Here is a 16,750-nt window from a genome sequence, read left to right on the forward strand (position 1 = left end):
CAGCTCTGCCTCCTGCTAGGTGGAGACAGAGTTCAAGAAAAAATACACATGGGAATAACAGCAGCCGCTGTGATACCTAACCAGCAGCAAATTTGAGAGAAATAAATATAGGTTAATCCTTTCACCAGGTTCCTTGTAATCCTGGTTTTGTTTACTTATTTCCCATCCACCTGCTGCTGCAAGTTGCCTATGCAACAGCTGAATTTTCTCCTGCATGGCTTGCATCCTTTACACAAGCTAGAAGGCATCTGGATGAAAACAGTGAAGGTTTCACCCACCTTTTTCATCTTCGTGTTCCTGACTGTGAAGCGGCGCACAGTGTAGCAGGCGTGAATGTTTGTGCTCTTCAGCGTCACTATTATGTTGCCATACTCCTCGCTATTCTCTGACGGCCAGTACTGGTCGCATTTTCTCTGAACAAAGACATAGTTGGATGGGCTGGCTGAAGGTTTGAACTTTCTTTACATTTGTGTTTAAATTTTTTTATAAAAAGTAAAACCATGGCTAGCTACGCAACCCTCTATGTTAGCTAGAGTTTAGACATCAACATGTGTCATCCCAGACCATTTAAAACAAATTCTGCCCACATGATTTGGAGAGATAGTAAGGAGCATTTGCTAATAAACTAGAAAATCTCTTACTCTTCCTTTTTCGACAAGGTTTGTGATCATGACAATGATTCCAGTATTTTGTTCCCAAATCATCCTCCAGAAATCTTCAAAGGTAGACTTTAAAGGTCCCTGGGTAGCAATGTAGGCTTTTGCTTTGTTGTAACCCTTCAAAGAAAACCATAATGCCAAGTGAGATGAAAGCAATATCATGGCAGAGATATTAATAATTTAAAGAGAACAACGAAAGGTGCCTTTCTCATTCATAACAGTGAGGAATTTGTAGCAAAATGATCATGTGAAACTGGAAAACACAAACACTTCACAAGTAGCAATACTTCCTCCTTGTGGAGGGATTTAGAGTTAGAGAAGAAAAAACAACTCAAAGAACTTACATCAACGTAATTAGCATTAATGTAGTCACTGTGCTTAGAATCCTTTCCCGGTAAAGGCCTTAGCTTCACCCTACTGTGATCATCTGCAGGACAGAAAACAGAGCAGAAGCATTAAGGAAACATGATGCAGAATTGCAGGTAAATGTCCCTTTTCCTAGGTATTGGAGCAGCCCTTATTAATACCCTGCAGAAACTGGCTTTGGACTGGAAGTGGAAGGTGTCTGTTCTTGGTCACCTGAATGAATTGTCTGTTCTTCACCATCTGATCATGGTAGCAGGTCCTCAAGGCTTCACATCCCTTAAATCACACGGCTCATGCTGGGACAGCTTCTCTTTAAAAGACACTGTAGAAAGATCTCTAGGATCATCTGCATCGCACAGTGTAATGTGATTCAAAGAGCCACGGCAACACACAGGGCTGTGTAACGTGCAGAGGCACCAGCTCAGCTCTCGCAGGCAGTAGAGCTTCCTTTGCTTGGCTCAGTGTCTGAGCTCATTATCCTCCACTCTGCTGTGCTCCAACAGCTCTGCTGGGTCTGGGAGAGTGAATGTCCCCACTCCTTCACCACCCTCATCCTACCAAGAAGATAGACTTTAGATCATGCTTTTCTACTCTTTAGCTCCCATTTTTCTTGCACTCAAATGCCGGACTTCCTGCTTAAATCGGAAGAAATTGCAGCTCTTCTGCTTCTAAGCAGCAGTATGGGCCTGGGAGGGGCTTCCAATACATGCAGGAAAGAGACATGTGGGCTAACTTTAAGCAGGAAGAATCTGCTTTTTCTGGCCTTCCAAGGCACCAAGGGAGAAAGAGGTTCCTTCAGGTGCAATTTGGAGCACCGAAGTTCCCGCTTCGATTCTCCTCTAGTGGTACATCTCTCTCTGTGCTTAGAGGGACCAAACACCTATGTCTAAAATCAGAGCTGGGACATCTGCAGTGAATCCCCTTGCCCAAGGACACATAGTGAGTGTGTTCCTGGTCCTCAGCCTGCACCTCGATAGATTCTGATAATCAGAGACGTGCATTTCCTTCCTACGCCATCAAAAACATTCAAGATTTATTATAAATTTAAAGAACTCTGGGGACTCCGTATCAGCGACTTTCCATCTTTGATCCTAAACCACAGCAACTGCTGCACCTCACATCAGAGAACAACATGGAAAAAAGTTACTGGATTTACATCCCAGGCCTGTAATAATTTGCACTCTAGTCCAGATTTTCAGTTCTCAGAGGAATACAGGCAAAGCCTGCACTGTGCTACAAAGATCACTGCTTGTCCAAGTTGTACACAAGGTTGAAGCAGTTTGAAATACAGCAGTTATATTCTGTAAGATTTAGCACCTTTGGGATTATAAGGAAATCTCAGGGATCATCAGTAAAACTCTTTCCCCTAACTTGCACTTCCCTTAGGCCAGTTTTCAGATGTTAGCAGGCAGAAGAGCTCTGATCATCAACTTATTCCAGTTATTCCTCCACAAAGTTTCATAGCAAACTGGTATTTCTAAATCTACGCTTGGACCATCAAACTGGAAACTATTCTAAAACAAAAGCTGGAGTGAGATCCTAGCCTCAGAGAAGTTAAAATGTCCACTGCCTTTAGAAGGAAAACGATCTCCCAGTCACACTGTCATGTATTTATTAATTATTGTTTAATAACATAACTTTAACCCACCTGCCTTTTCCAGTCACACAGACACAGTGTGAGAGGAGAGTGTTTTTTCTGCTTGATTAAATGTGCTCACTGCTGGCGCTTACTTACATGCTAGGATGTTGATGTATCTGTTCTTGTGCTTGTTGTCGGGGTGGTTGGAGTGCTCTGCAGTGATGTTCATGTCGGCTGTACAGCGTTGCACTTCCTAGGCATAAAAATTATTCAGATGCAATATGCGTCAGCCCCCAAAATTAAGCTTTATCTCCTTTTGCAACAGCTCATAGAAACCATGTTCAAAATATCGATATCTTAATTGCTGGATTAAACACACAGTCATTCAGCATTTTCCTGTAGGACATGGTCTGCTTAAACTGAGGAGGCGTTCGCTGCTCCCTGGCTTATGCTCCTCTCCGCAGACCTGGTGACAGATGCAGTCTCGGCACCCCAAGGGTCTGCTGTCCCCTCTGACCAGCAGTCCATCCATCTTCGGGACTGCATCTCCTGTGGCACCCCACTGTCTCCCCCCTTGGGAAAGGAAGAAGAGTCCCTTCAAAGGCAAGAGTGGCCGCAATGCAGGGTAAGAAATGAAGCACAAAGAACATTTCAACAGCAGTCTTTTGACCGCAGGACAACTAATTTGCTTATAACCTCTCAAAACAGGGTTTCTGACATTTCAGTTTGGCACTGACCTTTTGTTAGTTCTCTGCAGAGAGATGCCTTTTATAAAATATAAATAAAATAGACCTCTGAAGATAACAGCTAGTGCTTTAAATACCACTTCTTGGACACTGATGAACAGCCAATGATATAGTGAAAGGGATAAAAGGTTGCATCCACATATATATACTGGAGCGACGTCTATTCAGACATTCAGAAAGCAGAATGAGTCTGTCTTGAAGCTCGAGATGCAGGTGTCTGTCTAGTCAGGTTAGATACCAAACTGCCATTGACTTTTCAGCTCTGAACCTACCCCTTACACCATTGGACATCAGAATACAGGGCTATTGAAAGGGGGCGGTGGAGGATCTTTTTTTAGCCCCTTGAGAAGCAGCTATTCCACTTGGCCAGGCTGCCCTAGAGATTTACATGTGTCAGAGATTGTCTTGCAAACTAAACCACTACAATTCCTCAACTCATGTATGATGCCACCTCCAAGACAGATTTTTTTCGTTTATTTAATTACAATCATCTTGAAAATGCTAAAACTCTTTTTATCAATAGCATAAATATTTGTAGTTTTAAAACACATTTTTGAAAAATATATCGATGTTTGGAGCTCACAAAGTTGTGGAAGAAACTAGTTATTTAAATCTCTTGTGAGTCCCAGAAATCACACCAAATAGAACCAATTTAGCCCAAGGATATATGGGGAAGTGCCAAATCGCTTTGTACTCCAGACTTTAAAAATAACAGTACAGAACCTGCCTAAGAGGGAAAGTCATTAGGAGCTCACAGCTGCTACAAAGATCACAAGCTAAGTGACAGAGAAAAATTATCAAGAGAAATGCTATACAAACAGCAGATGTAACAGAGTTCAGCATTATGCAGACATTTCACCAAGGAGTTGCATTACAATTTTGATATCTTCCCCAGCATTTACATTTTAAAAGTGCAAAGTGTACTAAAACCTTGAACATTTTATAGCTTTTATATCCCCATGACACTCCCAAATAACAATTGCTTCTCTTTTTCTCTTCCCCCTCTCCACAGGGAGAAATACACTGCATTCAAGGAGGTGAGCTGAGCAAAGACAAAGAGGAATCGGGCAAAACTCTCAGCTGATCCTAACAGAATAGTTCCGTTTCAATCATGGATGAAAACCCACATTAAAATGTATACTTCCCCTAATTCTGCTTGTCAGCTCCAGTAAACAAGGGACTTCTGATTATACACTGGGTAGGATCAGCTCAGCCTAAGTCATAAATGGAAAAGCAGCATTACTTATATATGTTAGCTCGATTTAATGTAATTTTGTTTTACCTCTTTTTGCATTTAGAAATCATATAATAGCACTGCTGTACTCTTTGAGTTCACTCCTAAAAAATACCCTCCCACTTCTGAAAAGCCTTACGTCAACCCCTACATCCCTGCATCACTACAAAATTCTTTTTACAAGTTATTAGTATTGAAAGCTTTATGCCAAATGCTGCAGAATTTAACACAGATGAATCCAAAAAGGTTCTGTGGAGAATACTCTAAAAAGTTATAGAATGTAATAGGGAATTACATCCCTGCTAAGGAATTTTCTCTGACAGTTTAAATACTACATAGTAAATGTATCACTTTCTATTAAATTCTATAGGACTTTTCCATAAGGGAATTGTTGGCGAGGTTAATCACTTTAATTAACCTTTTTATGTTGATGCTGACTGTTTTCTCAACTGTACATGTTCCCAGCTGGCCAATATAAAGTTAATAGGAGAGGAAGATTAAGCTAAGATGGTGAAAAACACAGCAGTGGAAAAGACGGTCTTATGCTGTGAGAGCTGATCATCTGAAAATGGCTTTTCCTACCACATAACATTCTAAGTGAATTTTAATACTCTGGAAAACTGCTGTAATGCTGGATTTCTGTTCCACAGGAGACTGTGAAAAGGAGATCGTTCAAGAAAAGCTTCTCCCTTGCCAATATACCTTTTTTTTTTTTTTTTTGGCCTTTTTTAACATCAGTGTAGAACAATAAACGGCTATTTCAACTCCAGCTCCCTTTCCCCAGTCCAGGGCACACAAAGCATTGGGATGCTGAGGCTGTCCTACAAGAAGGGGCCTGAGAACATCCTCCAGCTTCGTGTTGGCCACTGACAACACTTGGCTGTGCTGCACGAACAGGTAAGATTGAGAGCACAGGTTGGTTATCCATGGTCGGCCCTCCTGGGTTCACCTCTCCAAATTCTAACAGCAAATGACTAAACCACAGGCTCACTGCAACAGACAGCAAGGCATAAGTTAACATTCCTTTGTTATTAAAGTCAACGTGGTTCCTTTCATCAAAGCACAAAATGCTTCAAGAAGGCAAGACTAGTTGCAGCCTGTTATCTATGCCTCAGCTCAGAATATTATTTGCCCTTTGGCAGAAGGGGATGGCCTGGTGTTAATAAATATCACTCTGGAGGAAGTTCCAAAAAGTCACTGTTCTAATTACGCTACTTTACCACATTTTATGTGTATTACATATTTATTTTCTCAGCATCTTCTATTGGTTACGCAATTAACACCCTGGGATTTCTAAGTCGTACTGGCTACGAAGTCATTCATTTGCATTACTAACATCCCTGTGATTATATTATTATTTCAACTCAAGTTTGCAGGCAGCCCACCAGGTCTGGTCTGATCCCAGGCTGCTCACTGCAGCCTAAACAAACTCCTCTGCAATTAGCACATAACTGCTTCTGGCACCTCGGAGTAGTACAGCCACTGCCCCTACCACCGCATCCATTATTCGCCCTCTCATATCAAACAAACGTTCAGGTCCAGAGTCTTTTCTTCGTCTTCCTTAATCCTGCTTAGCCTCTTCCCCTGATTTTAACGGCGGCTGTGCTAGCGCACCGCTGCTCTTCATGTTTAACTCTGCAGAACACATTGCTGTCCAAAGATGAATGGATACAGGCTCTTATTCTGTCCTTTCAACTTATCATTGACAACCCAAGAAACCAAAGTACATGGTTTCAATTGACCGTTAGTTACTGTAAAAAGTGTTCTAGTCTATGCTATTATGGCTAATTTACCTTTTAATTATATTGTCCATGCTAATGCTAATTGGAATTTGATATACCCAGGTTTAACGACCCATTTTCATTGCCTTTCTGAAACAAGTTAAAGATTAGTTTCTTCTAAACTTCAAAGAATTTCCATTTAAGAGTAAAATCAAACCGCTTCCGCATCACGCTGGCAATATAAGGTTCTGAGCAAGAATTTTTGCTACAGTGACTGAGCAGGAACTCGCTCCTTTGATTTGGCCTTATGCAGTGCTGCTGTTGTTTCCTATTACTTTAGTAAAGAGATGTCCTAGCAGGGGCTGAACTGTAAAAGCCTATGAATAGCAATGAGGAGGAATCAGGAACAAAGGAAAGGATCCTAACCTGAAGGACTAAATTAGAGAAGATCCGTGGCTATTTTTTGATATTATTGTGATATTTTTCAGCGTAAAGGCAGCTAGTTCATCCACCCCCAAGATCATTTTTGATCTATTATTTTAATCCCAAATTAGAGAATTCTCTGGTAGTGCTCTTGCTGTTTCTTTTATCACAGCAAACACGAAGATGGCACACCAATAGAGACAGCAAATAGCATTTGAAGATCTCCCACAGGAACAGTGTAGATTTTTGCAATAATTTAGCACTAGTAGAAACTCTCTGATGGCACTCAAGAGAGGGGTGAGCTGGGGACAGCCTAGGCAGAAGAGGAAAATAAATAAACCAAAAGGACCGAACCCAGGAATAACAGTGGAGGAATCATGAATAGATCATTAAAAATTCATGCAAGTGTGAGCAAGTCAGGACCACTGAGCTGGGCATGCTGCTAAGCTGTATACCCGAGCGATGCCTGCAGATGTGGGAGAGCAGAGGATGGTGGAGGACTGTTTGCTCGTGGTATCCTGCCCTTCGTTACGGTCTGGCTTGAGTCTGACCGAAACCTTGCATTCCCCGTGTGAAGCTACGGCTGCTCTGAGTCCTCCTCTGAGGACTTCCAGGCAGAAACTTTGTGGATGCTGCTGGGCCATAATTAACAGACAGCCTGGAGGTGTTTAAGAGACGTGCGGATGTGGCACTAAGGGACATGGCTTGGTGATGTGACTCGGTAGGCCGGGTTGACAGCTGGACTCGATGATCTGAAAGTCTTTTCCAGCTTCAATAATTCTACGATATCTGGATTTCTTTTAGAGTTTCTCTTCTACTTTTTCTCTTAATTCATACCGGTTTCTTAGGGTGGGTCGGGCAGTGAGACAGAGACTCCAGAAAGACCTCTCCTGCAGCAATCCTTCGTCCTCCAGCTTCACAGTGCTGCTTCCCTTTGCTTTCACTACAGCAATGCACAGCCTGAGAATACCTCTAATTATGGCAGTTTTGGGCCAGGGTTATAAAACATTTCCCAGTGCAGCAATGTCTGCTAGCAACACGCTTTTGAAATGGCATCCTTCTACTGCCAAATTCCTTGGTGTAGATGCAGTTACGAGTCTGATGTAAGCTATGTCTAATCTGTAAAAGATGCCAGTGTAACTACACAGTGTTTTTAGTGCCTTGAGAAATGTGCAAAGCGCAGCATTATCTCAGTCTTCAATGCCACCTTTCACTAGAGAATACCGTTCTGAGGTCACTGGTTAAAGACAGCTAGTGACCCCTGCCCCAGACAGTAGCAACTGTGAGAACAGCGTTAGCAAATCCCTGCCCCATTGCTGAAGATATGGATTTATGTTATTTTCTTACATTTCAGGACATTTAGAAGAAGGTGCCACTGGAGTATAAAGATATTTTCAATTTATGTGATGAGGGAGCTAGACAGCCTGCCTCCGAGTTCAGCGAGCCTGTTCAGACTCCAAATTGGCAATGATTCATTACCTTCACACAGGCACTGGCAGGAGAGAGGTCTGCGGAGATTGCATTCACCCACTCTAATCGCTCCCGCAGCAGCACCGACCAACTCACTCCAGAATTAGGGAGGAGGTGAATAAAATTGTCTGATCTCAGAAATCCAACTAGGGCGTCGTATTATAAAAATGCATAGTTAGCTTTGGGGACGGAGGGTCATTTCTTGGCTTAATGTTCCTTTCTTAGAGCACAAGGACATGACGACTCTGAGAAAACTTACTGTGTTATGCCAGTAACAGGCCAGGGAGAGGGAGTGAAAAGCTTCACCGTGGGAGGTGGCACTTCACACCCTTCTTTGATACAAGACTTTGGAGGGCACATGCCCTATATAATCAGGCTGAGTATCAGGGGAATAGAAGATGTGACACCAGTTTTTAACAAGAGAATCAGAAGGGATTTCAGGCACTACAGCCCACTGCGTCTGACTTGTCTACAGGGCAAACTGCTAGACGCTATAATAAATAGCAGAGTCAGTGAGTGCCTTGAACACGCTGTGGAGAGGTCCCTGAGGAAGCCCATAGGTAAGGACAGTCTAGAAGAGAACTGCATATTTAGTTTTCCAAAATGGTTTTGGAAAGGTGTCTCAGAAAACATTACTTAAAAAACTGATCTTTCGTGAAGCAGAAGGAAAATTGCCCCTGTATACTAAGAGGCATTCACCATGCAGGAATTGTCAGTGTTCACGTTTCACCAGTGGGACCTTACAGGGACCTAATCTATTCATAAATGGACTGCAAAGCAGACAAAGCGTGTTTATGATGAAAAATTATTCAGGATAATTAGAAAAAAAAAAGCTGTTTGTTAAGGGAAGCAGAATGATCTCACCATACTGAGTGGCTGAATGATAAAATGGCAAATGAAATTCAATGTTGATAAATGCAAAGTGATGTACTTGGGAAAAACAACCCAAACTATACACACACCCTGCCAGGTTCCCAATTTGCTCTCGCTATTCAGTGACGAGACCCTGGGGTCAGAGCTGATAGTTTTCTGGAGGTGTCAGCTCAGTGCTCAATGGTTCTTAAAAAACAAATAGTATATTAGGAAGGATGAAAGTAATGGAAAACCAAACAGAAAACATCACTGTGCTCCTGCAGAACTCTGCAGTAAACCCACTCATTACATACTGTGCACAGCTTTGGCCTTCCCTACCTATCCTTGAAAATGATATGGTAAGGAAAGAAAAAGGTAGAGAACACGTCATCATAAATCTAGAATGGCTTCCTCAAAAAAACAGATTGAATTCTTCAGATCTGAAAAAAAGATGATTTGAGGGAAGTACACAGAATTACGTGAGGCATTTAAGTGAACAAGTTTTTGTAATGCAAAAACTAGGAGGTGCCAAGAGAAGTTATTAGTTAAAACCAAAGGAAGTCTGTTCTTGTGGAACAAATTGTAGAATTCATTGCCATGGGATGCTTTGGGCACCAGAAGTCTAAAAGGGTTCAAGAGGTAATTAGAAATTTGTGGGAAAAAAGGTCTATCAAAGACCATTAAATATAATGATGCCAAGAAAATCTCTGGCTAGACAATGAGTAGATGTAACTTCTGGCTCAGGAAGCCTCTCAATCTCTGCTCAGTCTTGTCCCGGAGCACACAAGGAAACAGGCACCAAACTCTGCCCCAGTGGTGCCCTGTAAAAGTGTAGTACCTCACCCTGTATGCCATGGCAGAAGGGTGCTGGAGCTGCCTGAGAGCAAGCCCCAAAACCTCCTTGAGCTCTTCTCAGTTTTAGGTCGAACAAATTCCAAGGTGAACTATACAAAGAGTTACCTAAGAAACCAGCACTGACAACACAGGAGTGTGGACTTCAGTTCAAAAAGCTGTTCGTTGCTGAGTATTAAATCAGGCCTTATATTTCTAGTTTATATCAAAAATTGAAAATTCATGGGACTCAAAGGAAATCTTAACAATTCTGTATACACAAGGAAGCTCAGCTATCACCAGACAATAAAGCTGGCTACTGGCACTGTGATTACCCCCAGGGAACAAGGAATTGTTGTGGATGTACTTTCCATCAAAAGATTTGTGAGTTCAAAGTCCTTTTTAACTCTCCACATAAACCGCTTCCCGAAGCACATTCACAAAATATTTAGCTGTAATTACACTCATTTTAAGAGGAGGAAGGGGGGAGTATTCATACAATTTACTTCCACGGGAATCTTCTTCATGTAAAAAACAACTCAGTACAACCCACAACATGCTGCCAAAAACACAGGAAGAGACGTACACCAAAAACTAGCAACAAACAGCTGGAGAATGTTTACCTTCTGCATAGGGCAGGTTATGTTTGTGCCTAGGTTAGCCTTTCCTTTCTCACATTTCACCATAAAACCTCTTGCCACGGAAACTTCTGAGGTTATTTTTGATCCTTTCCTCATCTAAATAATCCCATGTACTACCATGGCTACCTTTGGGAAGATTTATTTATTCTGTAGTATTGATCAGTTTGTTTTTTCCCAGCATCTCCTCGCCACTCTTCTCTCTTCCCTTTAGACGTAAAAAGCAGATTTTTGTAAAAGGCCCATATGACTGCAGAACCTGATAGCCCCTTTCAGAAGTTCCCTAGGCATGGAGGTTGGAGGTACATAATTAATACTGCACACGTGTGCTGTGTCTGCATACTGCCCAATCCTTCAGCAGTACGTCTGTGATCTAGATCAGGTATCACTTCACCTACAGGATCTGTGAAAAATTCTGGGTTCACTCTTCCATCCCATCGCTGTGAAGCATAAGGGAGAGAATCAGGCCCACGAGGTGTCAGCAGGGCAGAACGTAAGCCCCAAAAGCGAGATGGATGGTTTATGCCAGACAGCAGTTGTCTCGTTCCTATTCCCTCTCCTTACTCTAGGAAAACATTTCGTTTAGTCTTTAGCAAGTGGAGACCTCAGCTACAGAGAAATACATCTGAAGTAGCTATACAGACTTCAAAGGAGAGGCTCCAAATTTTGAGCAAGTGGGGAGAACAGAATTTGGTGTGCGCAGTGTAGTTGGAGGAGTCTAACTTCCTTCAGAGGGGACTCAGTCCCCAGCACAGGACTAATTGGCTAAAGCCATCTCTCCTGACTGGCTGCCACGGCGTGGCACTCGCAGCAGGGAGCTCCAGGAGGAAAGGAAAAATAGGGCTATTAGAGCAGTGTTTTCCTTTGCTAAAACATGGGCGGAAGGTGTCCAACATTTGTTAATAGCAGTGATTTTGTGACAGCTGAAGCAAAGCCAGGTTAAAGCCAGACCAAGTTTACAGATGTGTTGCTGATTATTTTGAATAATTAAATGGTGTAAAACCCAGCTGTGATGAATAGCACTGGGGTCGCAATTCATAAATAATTGAGAAGAGTGAGTCGCATTTGATCATCCTGATCAAATTCTGCTCTCTGGAGAATAAATGTTTGTCCTGAATACCATCAACATTGTTAAATGCCTCAATATTCCTGCTCAGCCATCCAGCCAGCAGTCAATTGAACTAAATCACTTTAACACCTTACACATTTGCCTTCCTCATGAATACAAAACGTTTCTAACTTGCACAACGCTTTTGGGGCATCAGACAAAGCAGCCTCTCTTTATAGACAGTAACCAAACAGCAACAATAAATGTTTTAAATGATCCCATTAAAAACAATTCCTGCATACAGTCTTGTCTTTACTGCAGTAAGTAAGGAGGCTGTAGATATTAGAGCACCTATTTTGTTTCGTTGCTCTGTTTGTAAGCAGAGCTACCCGTGTGACTCACATGCATCGCACAAACACACCTCTTTCTGCTGATAGGGAAGCCAGCACCACAGCTCCACTGCAATTTCCCGGGGCTCCTCCTGCTTCTAAACGCTTCTAAAAGTTCAGCTGTGACTGTGATTAGACTGAAAGCAATGCCTAAAAACTACCCAGAGAATACTGACTACTTACTGGGCCCGGTTGCAGTCCATCCTCATACTGTGGGATGTTTACTGTGTTTGGGCAGCATGGGTAACCCAGTCATGGCAAACTGCTTTCATTTCATTGGAACTACCTCAAATTTACAGCATATTTCTAAGTCAGAACCTGTCCTAAGCAGCTAACAATATGTAACATTAAGTAAATACTACCGAACAAGTTCTGGAGCAAAATAACCAATCACTTCAACAGCAATCTTTCCTGGCTGAACGGACAATCAACAAGGACTCCAGGAACTGACACGGTGCAAATGAGAGGAACAGCCACAGTTTGGGGTTTTTATAAAAGACCAAACTCTATTAGTCTCACTCACAGTGAGAGCAATAATTGCTCTTCTTGAGCAAAGGGTGACTTCTCAGTGTGATGCAGAAAAGCAAATACTGAACCAACAAGAGTAAAATAAGCTGTGGATTGTAAGAGAAACATGGACTTAAAAACACCTGCTTGTGCCTTCATGTTGCAGGCAGCTTTTCTATTTAATAAAAATGCAGTAAGGTTGCCCTTAAAGGCACTAATTCCGGTAGAAGGCTGCCTCAGACCCTTGCTCTGTGGCTTGAAACCATCTGTAAATGTCCAGTCCCAGTTTACTCATAACCGGTGGCAAATTGGTATTTCCCTATTTCTTCTTATACATTTGCGCATTGCATTTACCTGACATGACAACATCGCACAGATGTCACACAGCCCCTTACTATTAATATGCAATTAACTTTAGGAAAACGACATTTTATTAGTGGATCATTAAATCATACCTCAAAGTCTTCTGAGAACCCATGCTGGTTATTAGAATAGAGCTCACTGATGTGTTTAACGAACTGCTTGACTGGAATTGCTTCCATATCATCTGTAGAAAGAAAGAGATAGTCAGGGTTGCTATTTGTCTTACATGTAAAACTTCAACATTTACTTTCTCAACTGCAAACTTGGGAAAGAAAGTATTCACTCCATATCACGTAGATCTGAGTTCCCAGGACCATAGTTAGTTCAATATGCAGTAATAAGAAATCTTGATGAATCTGGCCAATTTTGAGGCAAATTCTTCATATTATACTTGTAATTCTAACCGCTGCAAATACGAATATTGAGAGTCTATTCCCTGTGATGCTTATTTGCAAAGTCCAATTGAAGTTCAGGCATCTTTTTGTTCTTTTATGCACTTTGAAGATAGCTGTAAAGGGGATGAAGATGCCAAAGAACAGAATAGACTCCAAATAGGAAGGCACAGTACACAATTGCACCCAGTAAGTTTTTATCAGATTGAGCAGAAACACAAGTTTGTCTCCTACAGTGAAGTTATTAACTTTTTCCTTTTACACAAAAATGTAGTATCGAAAAGAATGTAGCATGATGCCGTCTCTGAGCAAAAGAACAGGCAACCCAACAGCCACAGTAATTTGAGCTTTCTCTCATGCCAGACACTATTCATAACGCTGAATATGTATTCTGCTGGACCTTCCATTTATGCTCAGCATAGTGCAATTGCTACCCGATATACCAATAAATCACCCACAAACATTTTCTTAGAAGTAAGAAATCAAATGCTGGAACAGAACTAAAGACAAACAAGACTATTTCTAGCACTCCACCTCTGGACAGATGCTAATAAAACTGGGGTGTAGGATGGTTGCCTTATTTTTCTCTCTCTCTCTCTCTCAAAAAAAGCCTAGATGTTGTTATAACCACCGCTGCAGTTGGTAGAAACACTGCGCTTGCCAAGATTCATTAGTTAATATTTTCAGTCTGGCATTTGGAAAATGTAAATTGCTATACAACTGTGATTACTTTCAGCATGTGAAATAATCTATTGCCTGATGGCTACTATTGTCTGATTGCATGATTTTATGGCAATACTCTGGTATTTAAGTATCCCATTTAATATTCTTCTGAAGATCGCATCCAGTTTATGTTTACTCCCAGTAATTCAGTGGTGTATTTTTGCTCCCATTTAGCAGCCATATGGTTTGGTGCTACAGCTGCATTATAATCTGGATTCCTTTCCTTTTAAACATCTACATTATGATAGAAAAAATCCAAATATTTCTACAGATACTTAGCAAAATTTAACGATAAATAAATAGATGTGACATTTACTGTATTCAGAGTGAAAGATCTTTGGCAGCTAAAACCCCTAAGCTGTCACATATGCTTTTCTTAGCGAAGGGTATGAAGATCTGTATGTGTAAATGAGGTTCTTCTTTGGCAAGCATTTTATAGATCCAGCCCTGACAATCTGATTGCTCTCCAGCTGATGGCAGTTCATATTGACCATGTCATTACTTCTCTACTCTTATTTTATCAGGTAGCGCTCTAGGGTGGTTTTTGCATCTATTGACATTTTCAGATTTCAATCAGCTCTCTTCTATTTTATTTACAAGAGCCAATTGTTAAAGATATGTTTGCAATCTGATCACCTCCCCGTATAGTAATGCTACTTTAATTAACCACATGCTCATTTACTGAATAATAAAGATTTCAAAACACTTGACAAGTGTATGCTCATCTTAGCAAAAAGCTGCAGCACGTAGAAATGCTGGCACTTTACAATATTTAAGTGCTAACATTTATTCTGCGTAATATTGAGAACATCACCATCTCATAACAACATTTGTATTAATATTTTTGCTGCCAAGACACTTGAGTGGAATGATCTATAGGAACAGCAGTCAATAGCAAGAGCCTGTAAAACAATCTTTCATCTCCGGAAAAGTAACCCATACATCCTTAATTTCTTTGAAAATAACTTGTGCTATCATAGCAATTTCACAAACTGTCACAAGAAGAGTTCCATATGTATTATTTGTTTTTTGTTTTTTTTTTTTTTTCTTGAGTAGTTTAGCTCAGCTGCGACCAACCAAGATCAAGGATTCACTGTAGCACACCAGCGTCCAATTTAATTTTGCAGAAGGCAGAATTTAATTTTAATTGTGATCTGTGAGCCAAAAAATACATTAGAGATAACGTGCTCTCCAGTCCATTGAATTCCCACCAATTTCAAGGATGGGTCTGCACCAGAGATCCATGGCAAAATATGGTTAGGTTTCTTTTATCATCATCACTGCACGGTGGCAGTCTCTCTCCACCTTTAGAGCCACTGTTAATTCACTGCTCTGTTGTTCATTATCCTTTATTTTTCTCCTCCCTTTTTTCTCTTCTGCATTTTCTCTTGTACAGCCCCTGCTGATTCCCACCAGAAGCCATAACCCAATGCTATTTCTTACCCCATTTGATAACATGGGCAACAATTAAACAGCAAATAAATAGTAAATACTGTTGACATACAAGCTCACTGGGAGAAAGGGATCTTAGGCTACTGAAGGTGCCCATTAACCCAGGAAAACCATGTTGGAACAAAGGTAATTGTTTGAAGATTAACATCAGAAACACAAACTTCAGTAACTCAATGGACACTTAACAATTTCCAGCTTCTAAACTTCTGGGATAATGTGGTCCTACTGACCATGAAAGATCTGGCAGACACTGCGCAGCACCTAGGAGGAGGCCACCCCTGCAGGAATGCTCGCAGCCTGTGTTTTTTGATTCATGCCCTCTAACACCAAACCCTCAGCTAGGAGCAGACGTTACCCCAGGCGGGGTATACATGCATATTTAGCCTTGGGCAGCTTGTCAGACCTCTGGCAAAGTAGGTAGCAATATACTCAGTGCTCCTGAATGGTATCTGCTCTGATGTTACCTGAAGACAGCTGAGGCCTCCTCTAAGAAAACCAACAGATGTAGCTAGATGCACATAATATGCTTTTCCTCGCACTGTCTTCAGTCCAAAAGCTTTGATTAAGCCTTCTTTCCATCTTGAAGACAAATAGACTTCAATGACTATAATTCTTTTAGTCGATTGAAGAGATTAATGGAATCCTATAATGGCTAATTAAGAGCCCTAATAGCTGTTCTGCGCATATTCCCTTTTGCGCCATATACTTTTTCCCATCCAGAAACCAGAGTGACGTTTGATATTGTCAGTGTGATGCTTACATTTTGCAAGACCTACACATTCTTCAAAGAGAATAGGGAAATGTTTTAATAACATACCTTCACCTCCAACACCAAAGATATAATTACAGTTCTGTCTAGCTTGGGTTTAGCCATCTGTTTTATCAGTGCAAATAAAGTGATTCTGGATTTACACCATTACAAAATATAAGCTGAATCTGGCACCTTACTAACATATTAACCCTTTGTGTTATACAGAGAAAGAAATAATCTTAGATGGAAAGAGGCAGAAGTCTCCAGGGCTTAAATAATTATACATATTTGTATTTATTATTATAAACAACATAATTTATAATAATAATATTTATAAGCAGACACCACTGAAGCTGATAGGTGAGGGTATGTTTCATTACAATGCTAGACAATTAACTTTTGTGGAGTTCCCATCTTCACTCACTGGTCCAAGACAAGTATCTGAGAGGAGTATCGCAAACAAAACTGAAGGGGAGCCTAACACAGCTCACTTTCCGCCACAAAAGGAGAATGCCAAGAAGAAAGACAATTAAAAAAGGGTAGAAGAGGAAAACCTTTACTTGCATATACATAATACATTCTCTTAGAAGACAACCACCTTCAAAA

General features: G+C 41.1%; 1 protein-coding gene across 1 annotated transcript in view; it reads right to left on the minus strand.

Moving 5' to 3' along the window:
• PTPRG (protein tyrosine phosphatase receptor type G) overlaps positions 1 to 16,750 on the minus strand; it is a 403,467-nt gene that overhangs the window by 18,355 nt on the left and 368,362 nt on the right. The window contains exons 15-19 of the mRNA XM_035547040.2: positions 12,919 to 13,010; positions 2,761 to 2,857; positions 1,004 to 1,086; positions 642 to 776; positions 279 to 413 (exon numbers count right to left, since the gene is read on the minus strand). Of these exons, the coding sequence (XP_035402933.1) occupies positions 279 to 413; positions 642 to 776; positions 1,004 to 1,086; positions 2,761 to 2,857; positions 12,919 to 13,010 (542 nt within the window). The remainder of the gene's footprint in view (positions 1 to 278; positions 414 to 641; positions 777 to 1,003; positions 1,087 to 2,760; positions 2,858 to 12,918; positions 13,011 to 16,750) is intronic.

The sequence above is a fragment of the Cygnus atratus genome, chromosome 10 (assembly GCF_013377495.2).
Source record: "Cygnus atratus isolate AKBS03 ecotype Queensland, Australia chromosome 10, CAtr_DNAZoo_HiC_assembly, whole genome shotgun sequence".
In the NCBI taxonomy this organism is placed as follows: Eukaryota; Metazoa; Chordata; class Aves; order Anseriformes; family Anatidae; genus Cygnus; species Cygnus atratus.